This window comes from Accipiter gentilis, chromosome 18 (genome assembly GCF_929443795.1).
Source record: "Accipiter gentilis chromosome 18, bAccGen1.1, whole genome shotgun sequence".
NCBI classification, from domain to species: Eukaryota; Metazoa; Chordata; class Aves; order Accipitriformes; family Accipitridae; genus Astur; species Astur gentilis.
The window spans coordinates 26,064,241-26,079,523 of record NC_064897.1 but is presented as its reverse complement, the minus strand read 5'-3'; the positions used below and the strand labels follow the sequence as shown (position 1 = coordinate 26,079,523).

At 51.4% G+C, this 15,283-nt stretch overlaps 1 protein-coding gene and 1 long non-coding RNA gene across 3 annotated transcripts in view; one reads left to right on the top strand and one right to left on the bottom strand.

Moving 5' to 3' along the window:
* Window positions 1–5,256, bottom strand: part of HMOX1 (heme oxygenase 1) — a 43,565-nt gene extending 38,309 nt beyond the window's left edge. Inside the window, exons 1-4 of one of the 2 annotated variants that reach the window (XR_007508795.1) lie at window positions 5,106–5,222; window positions 4,652–4,769; window positions 1,761–2,252; window positions 1,042–1,150 (exon numbers count right to left, since the gene is read on the bottom strand). Coding sequence is in view for 1 of the 2 variants with exons in the window: in XM_049822702.1 (XP_049678659.1) it covers window positions 1,042–1,150; window positions 1,761–2,252; window positions 4,652–4,769; window positions 5,106–5,137 (751 nt within the window). In the remaining variant the exon portion in view is untranslated. Of the gene's footprint in view, window positions 1–1,041; window positions 1,151–1,760; window positions 2,253–4,651; window positions 4,770–5,105 lie in introns of both variants that reach the window. The other variant, XM_049822702.1, reaches the window with a different exon arrangement.
* Window positions 5,257–5,351: 95 nt separating this feature from the next.
* On the top strand, window positions 5,352–15,269 carry LOC126048125 (uncharacterized). The gene is made up of 2 exons (XR_007508796.1): window positions 5,352–5,529; window positions 7,141–15,269. It is a non-coding gene; the product is annotated as an uncharacterized LOC126048125 (long non-coding RNA).
* Window positions 15,270–15,283: the final 14 nt, after the last annotated feature.

Genomic DNA, 15,283 nt, shown 5'->3' with positions numbered 1-15,283 from the left:
ACTTCAGGACGGGATTCCTCATCCAACACCAAACTTTTCAGAAAATCCTACTTTAATTTAGAGTACATTGGGAAAGGAGCAGCAAAGTTTCACAGAGAACTTTTAATGCCTTTCCCAGAGAAGCTGCTTTAAGCTTCATTGTATAGAGATGCACAAGACAAGGTTTGCTTTTTATTCTTTGCCACAGGAAAACTGTGGTTCAACCCAGTATGCACTGAAAAATCTCCCTTTTAGCATCAGAATAGGTAGTTCATAAGGGCTTTTTTATTTGAATCACACATTATCAGGGAAACCACTCTCCTCTGTAAACATCTGAGCCTGCTCCTCACTCAGTTACAAGCCTGACTCCATGAAAAGGGATTGCTCTGCTTGCAGCCGCTGTTCGGGCTTTGCCCAGTTTGGGATCAGCGCTTGCCAGTAGTGGAGATTTTTCAGTTTTGCAAAACTGATGGGCAACCTGTACATCCTCACTTCCCAGCTGGTTACATTTCACCATCCAGAACAATGCTCACCATCAACCCAGCACACTTTCAGGAGTGTTTTCAGTAAATACTTCTGGAAGGCAGGAAAATGACCAGAGGGAGACTTAGTCCAATAGGACAGGTTGTTGGATAAGACTCTGTGTCTGGAAGAACCTCCTGTCAGCATCACAGCACCACGGCTGAACTGCTGGGCCCAAAATTGCCGCCTTTCCTTCTGTGAACTCAAGGCAACTTTTCCCTGTGGTCAAAACTCATGTGGCAAATGAACCTTACACCTGTTAAAACCTAAAAGGAGGAGAGGGGAGTCTCTTCTTGTAAAGGTCCCTCACTGATGCTATTTCTGGGGAGCCCACATGTGTCATCCTCGCTCTGTCATGTCTAGAAGAGGCTTTGCACACACCGGTGCCTCTCCTTGCACGACCTACTGATGGCTGGAGACGAGATGGGGCAAGCATCTCATGCTTATTTCTCGGTGGCTTTTACAAACAAGAACAGAGGAAGGGAGGAGAACAAACCCACAAGGGGCAATGTTAAACACCTGCCCTTAGAAGTGTCTTACCTTGCTCATGTGATTTGTTAACGTTCCTTGTGCGAAGCTCTGCCTTCGGCTGCACAGTGCGACCATTCTCCTGGCCCTTAGACACCAGCTCCTGCAGCGCCTCAAACACCTGAGAAGAGGGAACACTGTCTCATTATGTGGCCTCCTCTTTTTCTTTCACTAGACCCCTTGCCCCTGCCCTAGGCACTTTAAGAACGAGAGGAAGACACAAGCCTTCAGTATGTCTCCTGGCACTTTTTGCATGGAACATAATCTGCCTGTGGGGTCAAGAGCATGTCTTTCGAACTCCTTGTTCACGTTACAGGTTCTCCCTGAAGCTTCCAGCTCAGGAGAAGGCTATTGCCCATCTTCTGATGGTAAGGAAAGCAAGGTACCTGTGCATCTAGTCAGCATCCACAGAGGACCTGTGGAGCTGTACTATAGAGGTAGGACAGATCGGTGGTGATCCCCACTCCCAGTATAAGCCCTCATTCATATCTGAATAATGCCACATGGAAGAGACTGAATTCAAACCCTAAGGGAGGGAGAAGAGCTTTTCAGAGACCAGCCTTTTACCAGGCTCCCAGTTTGGACAAGTGTAGCCATCCAACTCTGACTGGCTTGCCCTAATCCACAACTTCCCGTAAACTCCACGGCAGAAATACCAGCTTTGCTTTTGCCCTGTAGGTATTATCTTGTTTCAGAGAGGGTGTGGACAGGCAGGGCTGTCTGGTTGTTACCTGTATATTTAGCAGGAATGCTTTCTTGGCCTCCTCCAAGACTCTTTTCTTAGTGGCAAGATCCATCTCGAGGGCATTCATGCGGGAGCGATAGAGCTGCTTGAACTTGGTGGCGTTGGAGACTCCATCGAAGGTGAAGAAAGCCAGCCCTTCTCCAGTGGCGGGCAGCTGGAGGGCCTTTTGGGCAATTTTCTTCAGCACCTGTCCTCCAGACAGGTCTCCCAAATAGCGAGTGTAGGCATGGGCCACCAGGAGCTCTGGCTGGTTCTTGCCTACGTAGTGGAGCCTCTCAACATATTTCTGAGTAGCCTCAGGACATGGGATCTCTGCCCTCCAGTTGCTGCCGTAGAAGTACTCCAAGTCTTCCTCCAGGGCAGCTTTCCGGTGCAGCTCCGCCGGAAAATACACAGGGGCATAAACTGGGTTGTCCTTGTTACGTTCAATCTCTTCTTCCAGAGCAGAGTAGATGAAGTACAAGGATGCCGTAACCAGCTGAAAGAGAAGGAAGAGGATGAGCTACAGGTGCATCTGTCTGTCTGCTTTGGGTTTGGGGGACAAATCCTACTAATGAAAAAAGTTACTCATGGGCACACCCAGTGTGACTCACGCACATCTGTGATGTTGCAGGTTTCCCATGTGGAAAACAGAGTCGCAAGGCGCAGTGAGACACAGTTTAGCCCTTCCTCTTCTGCTTGAGGCAGCATCAGGTAAGATCTAAGCCCTTTCCAGCAGATGTTGGTCTTACCTGCCCTTAAAAGCAGCTGCCTTCACCTTCAAGTTAAAGGTCTTGCAGCTTGATGTAATGGAAACTGAAGCCCTATTAAATCATGCCTGGTCTATTCTCCTCATTCCCTCGGTCAATAGAGAGGGTATTCCCAAAGGTATGTTTTCTGGTGCATTGTTCAAATCTGAATGCTTCGACATGTGGCTTCCCTTTGTGGGGCCTTGTGAGACGATGACACACCCTGTTTATTTTTCAACATATTCATCCTGTTGGCATCCCACCATCCTGGGAACTGAGGCACCACCGCTGTCCTCATTCAGACTTGCAAGTGGGGTTGCCTCCTTCGTTGCCTCGAGGAGACAAGATAAAAGGGGGCTGGGAAGCACAGCCTGCCTCTAAAAGATGCCTTTGTGAAGGAGAACTGCGAGGATGTGTGTTCTCCTCTCTATTTTGAAACCATTGTTATTGTTGTTTTTCCCAGCTTACGCGATACTTTCTTCTATCTGCCAGCTTTTCCACGTGGCGTAAGACAATCTAGCTGTGTTCTTTCTTTCCCCGGGCATTCTGTTTTCAGAGGCTGTATTGATATTTACAACTACCCCACCCCTTCCTTACACTGGAATCCCTTATCAACAGCAAAGGGTAAAACATGAAGGTATTGCAGTACAGGTGAGTCAGGTTTGGAGAGGGGGGGGATTACGCTGATGACAGGAGAGAAAGCAGTTTACTCTCCCACAAAGCAATCAGTTCTGCAGTAAAAGAGGTGCTGTTTCAACTTTTCCCCACTCTGCCAGCAAATAGGACTTTGATAAGCACATGGGCAGTGGCTTGGTTGTGGAGACAAATACTCAGATTCTGGGGAGTCAAGTGTCAGGACACATACATACGTTTGCCAAGAGAGTAAACAAAAAAAGAGGTTTTTAAACAGTACCACGTTATCCAGCTTACTGGAAAAGGAACAAAATATGGGAACGTTGCCTAACAAATGAAGAAAATATAACTTGACTGGATGTTTTCAGAGGCAGGTAGTGGTTTAATGGGAAATGTGGCTTTTTAAAACTGTCATTATTTTAAAACCCACGTCACATCTCAGTCCCCCTGACGACATGTAAATGTCTTCTAAGAAAGTGAGCTGTATTCCTGAAGGCCTGACTTTTTACGTTATTGCCAGCCTGTCTCAAAGTTCACTGCCTAACCAATGCTGCATTTCTAACACCAGGAAGTCAGCACCTGAGATTAAATTTATGCTTGGCTAAATATCCTGAATGTGACCTGTCAGAAATAAGTAGTCTTTTTCCTACTCTTGTGGATTTATTTGCCAAGGAACAATTCAACAACAAAGTAATTAAACCACAGGTTGGATCACTAGCTGTTATTTGCAAGCCCACACGTCACATCCTATAGCCTCCCAGGAATTTCTGGCCCAGGTGTGTGCTTTGTTTTTGCTCATGGCGTTGTTATGTGGCTCAGATCCCAGGAATCACGTATCTAGCCAGGTTAGGTACAGACTAATGTCTGCAAATGTTTCTCTTTTATCTTAAGCAACAGGCTCCTGCCTGTTAGTGGCAGACATGGCTTGCTCAAGCTCAGTCTGCCTTTGAGTTATTATTGTTCACGATCTCGGCTCTGGTATAACCCAAGTGACAACAGAAGCACTGCAAAGTTCAGTCCCAGAGATGATCCCACATCCTCATTTTCTCACTATTCCATCATTATTTCTAGCTGTAGCTGCTTAAAGTGTTGTAAATTTAGTATTCTCCCTCTTTTTGGCGTTTCAGCCACTCGAGTATCTGCACATAGTCGTATCCCCATTAGCTATCATTGCCAATAATTAACATGCAGACATTTATGAGGAAAGAGAAAAGCAACTGCATTAATCCCATCACACTCTTAGTCTTTTTATCCTGTTTCAACTTGGCTGCCCATGGTGATATGCACAGTCCTGCCCTGCCTTTTGCAAGAGGGGCCGGAAAGATCTTAAGGTGCTGGAGTTTGATGAGGAGGATGTTTTGCAGAGGAGATGCTGACACCAGACAGCTGTAATGCAAAACTCCTTCCTTGTGCCATCCCCATCCTCCCTGCTTTAGTCCCTGTGCAGCCTGTCTGATCTAATAGTGTATTTCCCGCTGAGGAAATCCCATCCCCGAGCAACGCTGCTATGAAATACCTTAAACTCGTGGAGTGACACCTGCCCCTTCTGGAAATTCCTCATGAACGGCGTGTTCTCCGCCTGCTCGTGCACCTCCTTGGTAGCTTCCTTCATCAATTCTGACAGGTCCTTGGACCTGCAGGGGAAAAGCAGCAAAACAGATGTCAGTGCTGTCGCTCTCCTCTGGCAAAACAGATCTTGGCTCTCTAGGAAAAAAGGGGGAGCCTGGGATGGCAGGAAAAGGAGCAGAGCATTCCCGAAAGCCACAGGTGGGAAGTGGGGAGCACTAGCATCCCAAACGCTGTCCCGAGCGAGGAAGACTGACAGACTCCATCCAGAGGTGAGAGCGGGAGCATGCCGTTCCCTGCAGAGCAGAAACAGGAACAGCACGCCTAAAAGCAAGGGGAGAAACACAATACTCTTCTGGCAAAAAAAAAAAAAAAATTCCCTCTCGTTCCCATCCCGCTCTCACCTTTCGGAGCTGTGTGTCTGGGAAGTTTCCATGTCTCTCCCCGTCGTTTCACTCCTCCGCTTCCCTGTTGTTTTTGCTTGCTCGTGCTTTCCTCCTTCCCTTCTGCTCCCAGTACGGTGAAGCTCTTGAGCTGGGCAGCCCAGCTCCCGCTCCAGCTTTATACTGCCAGGCCACGTGAGCAGCCAAACTGCTGACCTCAGTGTGAGCACAAACTTCTTGCAACACCACCGCACTTCCCTTCCCAGCACGGCTGTCGCCCTCTCCTCGCCTGCAGCCCCAAGGGTCCAGAAAGAAGCCACCTGATACGTCTTGATTACTAAGCACAAACAAGAGGATGTCCACCGACTTCTCCTTCAAGGCTGCCTGGTTCCGTAACCCTTTCGGCGCAGTGCCCGTGGCAGGCAGAGCCCAGATGCTGCAAGAGGTGGGCAGCGGGGTTGGAGAAGGAGAGGTGGATTTACAGGGCTAGTGCCTGGGGCAGGGTGGGCAACCTCCTCTTCTTACACCCCAGCCTGTTTCCCTGCTGCACCCTGCCTGGGGAGCTAATACAGCACCTGCCCTCATCTGCTCCAGCACGGCTCAGATATTAACGTTTTCTTTCCCGTGACTGTGCGTGTCTTCAGGGAGTCTTTCAGGTTAACGCGGTCCTTGCGGGCCACGGGATGGGGAGCTCGGCACTACAGGTAACGAGCGTACCCCCTTCATAGCAGGGACCACAGCAGGGACCCTGGGGGATGTACCGGTCCCAGTCTCCGGGGGTAATCTGGCTGCTGTGGTCCATGCATGCACCAGCTCTGGTCTGCAAGTGCCAGGAGTGCCCTGGCACGGTGCTGGGCAGTGGGGAATAAACCCTGTCTCTTTGCATAGAGCCAGCACAAGCGTGCCTGCACCGGGAATCTTTTCCACACTCCTTTATGCATGGAAAAAATACTGATTTGTGTGGCCCCTGCTGTTACCACAGCTGTGTGCAGGGCAAGTTAGGAGAATAGCACTCCATCTCTTAAATGCCCAGAAGGCTAGGGTAGCTGGTGGACTGAAAAGATGTGATCCAGGACTTGGGGGAAACCGAGGAAGACTGCAGAGACTTTCAAAAGCAAGTAATTTCTCCAATTTGGGAAAAGAGAGTTGGACAAGGTGCTTCTGCCAGTGGCTGGCTGCTCTGCTGTTTTGTCCGGTGAAGTGGTCAAGGAGGCAGCCAGCAGATGAAGCGGGGCCCTTCTTTTCCAACTGTAGCTGTGCTGGAAGCGGGGCTAGCCAGGACGGATGATGCATTGGCCAGCCGTACTTTAGAAAAGCACGTGTTTTGTGCTCGACTCGGAGAACAAGGCACTTAAACCCACCATTCCCCTGCTGCTGGGGGGGTGAAAAAGCCCCGTGGTGCAGTCGTGTGTGGGGTGGTAGGGAGACAGAGCCTGGGGAGGAAGGGGGAAGGACCGTGGCATCTTCTGTCCGTCTGTCCCCTCGAGCGAGTCCACTGTGGGGTTTTTCTGGTGGGTGCTGCCATCCAAGCCACGTGTCTCCCTGTCGCTGCACCTACATCTGGCCACAGCTGGCTTTGTTGCTGTAGGTTAGAAAGATGTCCTGGAGGAAATATGCTTCCATGCTTGTTTTTTGACTCGGGCACACATCTGGCGTGCGGTGCAGCACTCAGGAAGGATTACTCAGCGCTTCCACCCTGACTCAGCCAGACTTTTCCTGCCTTGCTTTTGTCTTTTAAAGCAACAGTGCATGCTAGCAAAAGCTGTCACGTTCCACTCTTACCCCCATGCCATTGCAGACAACTTGCTGCTGGCTTGCTTGTTTTTCTGTAAAGTAAAATAAATATATCTCAGGATGTGTGAATCTTTGAAGTAAGTGTGACAAAACCCCAAACGTCCTCTGAGAAAGGGCTCCTGCGGGGAGCCCAGGGGAGTGTAGGGCTGCATGGCCAGTCCTTCCTGAAAACATTGATGCCATTTTGCCACGGGTATGGCCCCCAAATGAGCGTTTCCTTCTGGCATCGCTCCTTAAAGCTCTCATTTTCTGTCCTTTTCAGTGAGTCTTGTTCTGACACGGGAAGCTGGAGCACGGTTTGGACCTGTAGTTCTGGTGGAGGGAAGTAGGAAATATATGAGAATATGAAAATTAATAATATGATTCATTTTATGAAATAATATGAAAAAAATCCAACCCTCAAGCCCTGCCTCTGCTTTCACCTCCATTCTGCAGCTCTGGTAATGCACCCAGTTCCTCCCCAGGGACTTGCTGGTAGCTTTCAGGCCAGTGCTTTTGTCCCCTGCCTGCCTTCTTCCAAGAGGTTGCATGCTTGGAGGCACTCTAAAGGATTCATCCAAAAGGTCCTCCTCCTTCCTTTTCATCCAGGGTTGCAGTAGGTGTGGATGTGAGACTGGGGGAAGAGAGAGAGGGTGTCTAGTCATGTCGCTGCCATTCCAGGTAGGATACTTCTTCCCAGGAAGAAGTCTGGGCTCGTAACCACACTGCCCCAGGACATGGAGCCAATGTACCTCCTTCTGGATCTTGGGGCTTGACCTTCTCCCGGGCTGGTCACAAGAGAGAAGGTCCCTACTGCAGTTCAGCTCCGCTGTGAGCTTTTCCATAGGTGCAGGCAAGCAAGCCGTGCCCCGTAACTGATTTATGCTGTCTGATCTCTAGCTGGTCAGGGTTACTTGGGATGGAGCAGCTGTAAGACCAGGCCTAGGTCTCCGGAAAGGTCCAAATGCCCTTCAGCAAGATGGAAGAAGAACTGAAAGTGTGGTGTCATCATCTTTGCAGTCCCTGGCCTGGGGCATTTCTGGCCCCATCCAGTGCTCTGCGGGGAGGACTTTTGTATTGCTTCTGCTGTGCTGTTGCTACGTGCTGTGGGGAGGTTAAAGACACCGAGTGTGCCAACGTTCTGGCAGGGATCTGCGAGGGACCATCTCTTCCTAGAAGAGAACTTGGGAAGTCAACACTTGAGGATGATGCACGGGGAAGGAGGTGCGTGCATTTAGCAAAAGGAACAAACTGGCTCCCAGAGCAACTCACTCTGGAAAGCAAAAGCCAGCCCGCATCCAGGTCACTAGGAGATTTTCGCTGGGATCTCATCAAAGTGTCAGACCTCTGGTCTCCACCGTGCCTGCCAGAAGTCCTGTCGTCTCCTGCTCTTCCAGCGAGCAGCGGCTGGGTGATGCCAGAGGAACTCGCCGTGAGCGCGATGTGCACGGGCACCGCTAAAACTGCCCAGGAGATTTCTAGCAAAGATGAATCAAGTAGCCTCAGGCAAGATATTTGTAACAGTTCCTGCTGGGCTTAAATGCCTCCGTCTGCACAGCCCAGCCCCTGAGAAAATGCCTAATCAAGAAATGGGTTAGATGAATGATTAACAACAGAAAGTTATTGAGGAGTCAGTGTTTTCATCAGGGATAGGGAAGTGAGGGATTTTCTCCTCTCTTTCTCCTTTCTCAGAACACTTAACAGCCCGTTCTGCCAATAGATTTATGGTCAGAAATGCCTGGTTTCACAGGCAGTCATGGAGCGCGAAGTCAGCTCTTCTGAACTGGTGTGGGAAGTGCTTTTTTCCACACTGGGCTCTGGCAGGCAGCTGCTGGCGGCTCGGCAGGGAAGGCACCACCCGGTGAAAGCCAACCTTTGCCAGCTCAGAGGGGTTAATGGGGTTGGTTGGACCATGACACAGCAAAATGCAGCCGCGAAAGTTGACTCAGTAACCACGATTTGCTGTGTAATGGCAGGGGGGAAAAAAAAAAAAAAAAAAAAAAGAAGTTGCGATAACTGCTTAAAGTGACGTGCTGAAGAAGGGAGTCAGTGCTGGAGTATACAGGGATATTCTGGGGGTTAATCTGTGTTTATCAAAAGGTACATTGCCCGGCCCTGGCAGAACTGAGTGTGCTCGATGCCGTCAGCATCAAACAATCCAAGTGTAGATCAAAGATACAGGCGGGAGAGGAGCGAGAACAGAGCAAGCACCCTGCAAGGCACTTGCCTGCTTTGTGACCAGAGACCCAGGGTCAGGCAGTGACCTAAAATGTGAAGCAGGTCTCCAGGTTATGGGTACACAGGGCTGAAATTTTGGGGGAGGGTGCATAGAGCAGACCACGCTCCTTAGAGTCTTGGTGCTGGTGGGGATCGGCCCCGTGTCCCGCTGGGCATTTATTTTGGGAGCAAAAGGGAGGCGTGGAAGGGAGTAGGGCAGAGTTAGCGAGTTAAAATCCCATTTGTGCAAATGTTTCAGTCCGTGCCTCCTCCTTTGTTTCAGTGCTACAACCATGTAAAACAAAGCGTGCCCTGAGTGCGAGACAGGACAAACTGTGAAAATCTGGATTTGAAAATCACACATACACAACAATGAGGACCTTGTGCCACAGCTCACAGCCCTTTCTCAGGGGAGGGAAGGAGATGGAGCTGGAAACCGAGTTCTGCAAAGAGAGTGAGACCCAGACAACCCCCCCCCCCCCCCCCCCAAGGTTTCCAAACCACCCCTGCGTGGTTCCCTGCCCCTGGGGTACGGGACACAACGTGTCCCCCTCCTACACGGGGCTGTGCAGCCCATGGGTCGCGGGCAGCTGGGGCTGTTTCTGGAGATTTCTCCGATTGTCCTGAAAAGCAGGACCGAGGCCAAAAGCAGCAGCTGCAATCTCAGGGCGGCGCGCAGGAAACCACCCCTTAATAAACAGCCTCACGTCGACCCTGCTGCGCCGTGACTCAGCAAAAGAGCCCCTCCGCCACCGCCTGAAACTTTTTTTGAAACCTTGACTCAGCAATACGTGCCGTCCCGGCTTGACCCTGACTCAGCAGGACACCCACGCTCGGGAAGGGATGAGCCAGCATTAGCAGGGTGCGGGATTTTGGGGGCTCACGCAAGAGCGGGGTGTCCCGGCGGGACGTACGGCATCACTGGCAGCCGCAAAATGTTTCCCCATCCAGCTGTGTTTTTCCAGCCCTCTGCAGCTGCACCAGGCGGGCTGGGAAAGGTCGGAAAAACTGGTGTGCTGGGCTGGGAAAGCTGCACACCTCACTGACCTGGGGACGTGGAGGATGGTGGGACCATCTGTCCCGGGATGGGGACGGTCCCTGCTCCATACAGGGGGTATGAAGGCAGGGGAACACTGCTCTCCGGGGGGCTGCGTGGGCACCCAGCTTCACCTGTGCTGGTGGAAAACACCAGATCCGGGAGATACAGGGTGTGGGAATGAGTTTATTTTAGAGGCTGGCATGTGGGGCGTGCCGAATTTAAGTGACTTACCCAAGGCCACACTGGGTGTCTGTGACAGAGCTTGTGTCCGCAACTCCCCGCTCCCTTTTTCTTCACTCATTACCAAAGATCGCTCCAGGGCAGGCAGGCAAGACTATATTTACCCCACCGAGCTGCTGTCTGTTTTGAAAGGGTGACGGCTACATGCCAGCAAAAAGAAATATGCCAAAGAAGGATTAGCAAGGGCAGATATTTCTTCAAAGCCCTTCATTTAGGGGCAGAGTGAGCTCAGTGTTGGAGACCCCCGTGTACCACGGTACTTACAGACTGCAGCCACTAGTGCAATCCCCCATTTTGGGGAGATCTCCCCAGGGAGCCGGAGCTGTCGGTTCTGTATGGCAGAGACTCCCCCCCTTCCCCTATACAGTGCCCAGCACAGCAGGACCTCAGGGTTGTGGCTGCAGCTCGTCAGCTAAATAATCATTAACAAGAGCACCTGGGCAACATGAGATTTGAATTAAAGCTTTCAGCCGCCAGGTGTGGCTTGGCAGAGGCAAGAGGGACCAAAGGTGCTTGGAATGGGGTGAGCGTCCCCCTTATCGCTCTGCCGGAGCTGGTGGTTGATGGTGTGAGTCGCTGCACAAAACACGTCCCTGCCTGGAGGCAAGTGGGGACAGGCAGAGGGTCACTGCTGGCAGCAGATCACCCACACCCTGGCTTTTTTTCTTTTTTTTTTTTCTATTTGGACTTAAATTGTGCAAAGGGGCTCAGAGAAATTGTCACCTATATCCCGCTGAGAGACCAGTCTGGTATTTAAGGCCCCCCCCCTTTTTTTTTTTTTTTTTTTTTTTTTTTTTTTGGTCAAGGAGCTAAAAATACCACTGAAGTGCCTCACAGCAATTTTTCTAAACACAGATTTTCCTGCTGCTCTATGCCGGTGAAAGAGCCTCCCCTAAAGCCGCAGGAAAGCCATGTCCTTGCCTTACCCCACCGTCAAATTCACCTTGTGCCCGATCCACGCTTTTTTGCCGAAATCAGCCAGGAAAGCAGTGTCTGGAGACCGGCACGTGCGGCTTTTCTGTGCCAGGAGGGAATTACTGATCCCCCCTGGAGAAAAGCCCTGCTGCAGAGCCCACCTCCCCTGGGGTCTCCTCGCCAGGGCTGAGCCCCCAGCCTCGCTGGTGCAGAATGAAACATCCCCGTGTCCCCCCCGGCCAGGGGCTTCCCGCAAGGACCAAGGTCCAGCCCTGCAGAAACGCTGCTGGAGACAGCGCCGCAGCAAACTTCTCCTACTCACGGGGAGCGATCCCGTCCCCCTCTCACCCATCTCCATCCCCCTGACTGCTGGTGACCCCACCGGGAAAGGGAAACGAATCTGCTCACACAGTCCGAACCCGCTGCGCTTCCCCTCACACGCAGAAAATTTTGCAAGGACGATGGCAGATGGGGAAGAGGAAGCTCTTGCTTGTGAGCCCGTGCCCCTGAGTCCCCGTTCCCTCGCCCAGGTTTCATCAGTCCCTGACACAAAGCAACAGGGACACTTGTTCGCCCAACACGCGGCGGAGCCGGGTGCCCTGAAAGCCGGGGGGAGAGCAGGCAAGTCAACAAAAGAGAAATCTCCTCACAGCTACCGACCACCTTGGCATCACCCTGGTGCAAGAATTCACCTCCGTCTGTGTGGTTTGTGAAATATCTTCAGGAAAAACAGAAAAAAACCCCAGGCTGGCTGCCAGTACAACGCCACGTGTTGCACCGGTGACCACCAGCCACCTCCGTTTCCTTGCTCCCGAGCACTGGGACACCTGCTTTTCCTCTCATGTGTTTGCACGTTTTCCTATCGTCCTTCCTTTTTTTGGTCTCTTTCCTCACTTCTTGTGCTTCCGTTTGCTTATGCCCCCACACAGTTAAAAATGAGTTACCTGCAGAAATGTTTTCCTTCCTCACAGCCCCCCCTCTGCTGCCCACCGGGTCCCCGCCGTCCGTCCCTTCCCAGCATCTCCATCTGCCCTAAGCAGCACCACTAACAGTGGTACAAAGGGAAGAAGTGGCTTTATTCTTGTTTTGTGAAGGAAAGGGGAATTTTGTTATCCAAAATAGGCTTTGAGGAAGTTTTGACATGGCAGAGCAACATGAAAGTCCTGTGGGATGGAGAACAGCCTTCCCAGTATACCAGCACAGGACACTTCTGTGAGATGATGTTGCAGGAAATCAGGAGATATTTTTGTCAACCGCTCTTCAGAAAAAAGTTGATATACTATTTGAAGGTTATTAGTAGATAAAGAGAAGCATGTATTTTTTTGCCTCTACGAATGCGATGCTGGCATGCCGAGAACCACACAACCCAAACATCATGGAAATTTTCATTAACTTTTAGCATATATTTGATTTTTAGAGATGTGGAACAACTCTGACCCGGTACAAGGAAGTTATGCCTTTCTTCAGCTGACATAGAAACAACTGCTCTGGGTCATGCAAAATATCCGTCCAGGTCAGGATCCTGTTCCCAGTGTGGTTATTAATGGATGCTTAGACACAGCGCAAACGCTCCTTCCCGGCCCCCGTGCAGTCGCAACGCTTGAATGCGTGCTCTGGAGCCGTCGCCGTGTGTGTCCATGCTGCTGGGTTGCAGCATGATACTTCGAATAAGGAAAAACTTTGTTTTGTTTTGTTACGGGTGGTTGCATAGCCTGCTGACGGAGGTTGTCCTCCGCGGTTGGTGGAGCTCAGGCTGAGTGTGCGAGGGACCACAGCCATCTGGTGGTCAGAAGCCAGCAGGCAGCCTTCATTCTTTTTAAAATAGCAACGTTAGAAAACACTTTTAAAAAGGGAAAGGCATTTAAAGGAATTCTTTATAGCGGTGTCATTTTATTTTTTCGCAATCATAAAGCAGTTTTTGCCGATGCAAAACACCTGGCTTCTACTTAAAACGATCCCTTGCAGACCTGGCACGCTTTTTTTTCCCAAGTTCCTCCTCAAAAGAAATCTTGCAAAATTATTCAAGCTATTACTGGTATAATCTATAACGAGTATGACAGTACTAATTTGGGCATGGAAAGATTCCATGCCCTCGTCCCCATTCTTCATATTTTCAGTTGCTTGAAAAAAAAAAGATACGTCATCCCTGTAGGATGAATCTCTGCGCTGGGTGGCCCGCGGCGAAGAGCACCGCGACCATGGCTGGCTGCATGGTGGGCAGGGGACACGCTCGCCACGAACAGCACTTTGAATTTTCACCTGTTGGTCATTGCTTCAAACTGACCCCACTTGACAGCCACCAAAAACCCTTCCCACCTGTTCGCCCCGTGATGAAAATAGTGATGAGCCAATTCCCCTCGGGGACGGTTCCTTCTTGGCTTTGCCAGCTCCTGTGCCGGCTGTCTGGGGAGGAGGAAAACAAGGTGAGGGTGGAGAAGGGGTCCTTACCCCGAGGTGGGCTCAGGGCATCCCAGGGGCAGCACGGAGAAGCCTCGGCTCCCTGTGCTCGGGGTATACATTTGGGGATGGCTTCATTTCTCTTTGAAGGGAAGCCGCAGGCAACGCACTTAGGGAGCTGGCGGCACCGAGAGCTTTAAGGTCGCGCTGAGGCACAAACTGGTGTTCAAAACTTCACCGGCGTGAACAGACTGCTGTTCTTCACGAATGCTGACCGGACACCAGAAGCCCTCCCATCCCAGCAGATCCAGGCAGCCCAAGTCCAGGCACCGGCAAGAGGGTTTGGGCATCGGACCCCTTGCTCTGGGGGTCTTTCTGGTCCCACAATTCCAAACCCCACCAGCCTGGGCTCCACTGTGCCTCTGCTCTTGCTTCCTATCCTTTAAGCGCTCCAGGAGGGGAAGCTCAGCATTTGTCCCTTTTGCCTTTCCTCCTTGTTCTGTTTTTCTGTCGAGACTTGCAGGAGGGAAGCTGCGGGGGCTGTCAGACCCTCGTGTCTCAGCTCAGAGTCCTGTCTCGCAGGAGGGACCTGCCCTTGGGTCAGCAGCGCTGGGGGGGATGCTGCGTTGGCCTGTACCTCATGGTCCCTTGATTTCGAATGTCCTCCCGCGGGCCATTTGCCCAGCACAGAGCCTTTGGTGCAAGCTCTGCGTGCTTTGGCTGGGGTGGGGGGAAAGGTGGTCTCCAGGGAGCCCAGTTTGGCTCTTGGGCTTGCTGCATGGGTGACAGCAGAGACCAGAGCCAGCGCTGCGTGGGCAAATCCAGCCTCTCCACCCAGGTTTCACTTCTAGCATCTGCTGGGAAAAGGATGCTTTGGAAATTTGGAAAAAAAAAAAAAAAAAAGGTGGTTATTTCAGGAAGCTGCGAGCGTGGTAAAAATGGACTTGTGATAGCGCCTGCAGCTGCACCACTCCCCAGCGTTTACCCGTGTTTGCCGCATGAAACCCTCATGCATTTGGTAAGGCAGAAACCCGCGGCTCCTGGGTTGCGCTCTTCAGAAAGTGCTTTGCACGCTTCGTTCGATCTAAGCCCTTCTTAGGTGAGGAGCGTGAGGTCCCGTGGCAGGGTGAAGCCCTGCTGCAGAGCTGGCTGCGGGAGGGGGAGTCGCTCGGGGATGAAGCCGTGACCGTTTCGCTTCAGGCAACCTCCAGCAGAGCCACTCGTGGACTCATCAGCAAGATGGGGCAGGATGGGCGGCTTTTAGGCTCGTTAGGCTGGGCTTTCCCCTCCCCACCACCTCCAGAAGACAGCATGCGCACCCTGGTTTGAGGACTGCTGCTCAAAGAGGGTTATATTAAATATATAACAGATATATATTCAGAAAGGAGGGGGGGCCTCCCCAGTTTCTCCCAGAAGCACTGGGAATGCAATGGAATTGGAAGTGGTGATTCATTTTTCCAAGGGACAACCCATCCGAGGATGTCCGTCTTGGAAAGCTGAAGAAGACACAAAGCCTCGTCCCGTCCCACAACTGCTTACAGCGGAGGAAACCCAGCACCCTGCTTTTTCCAGCCCCGCTGCCACCAGCTGCAGACCAGCCTTGCTCACAGCTTTTATC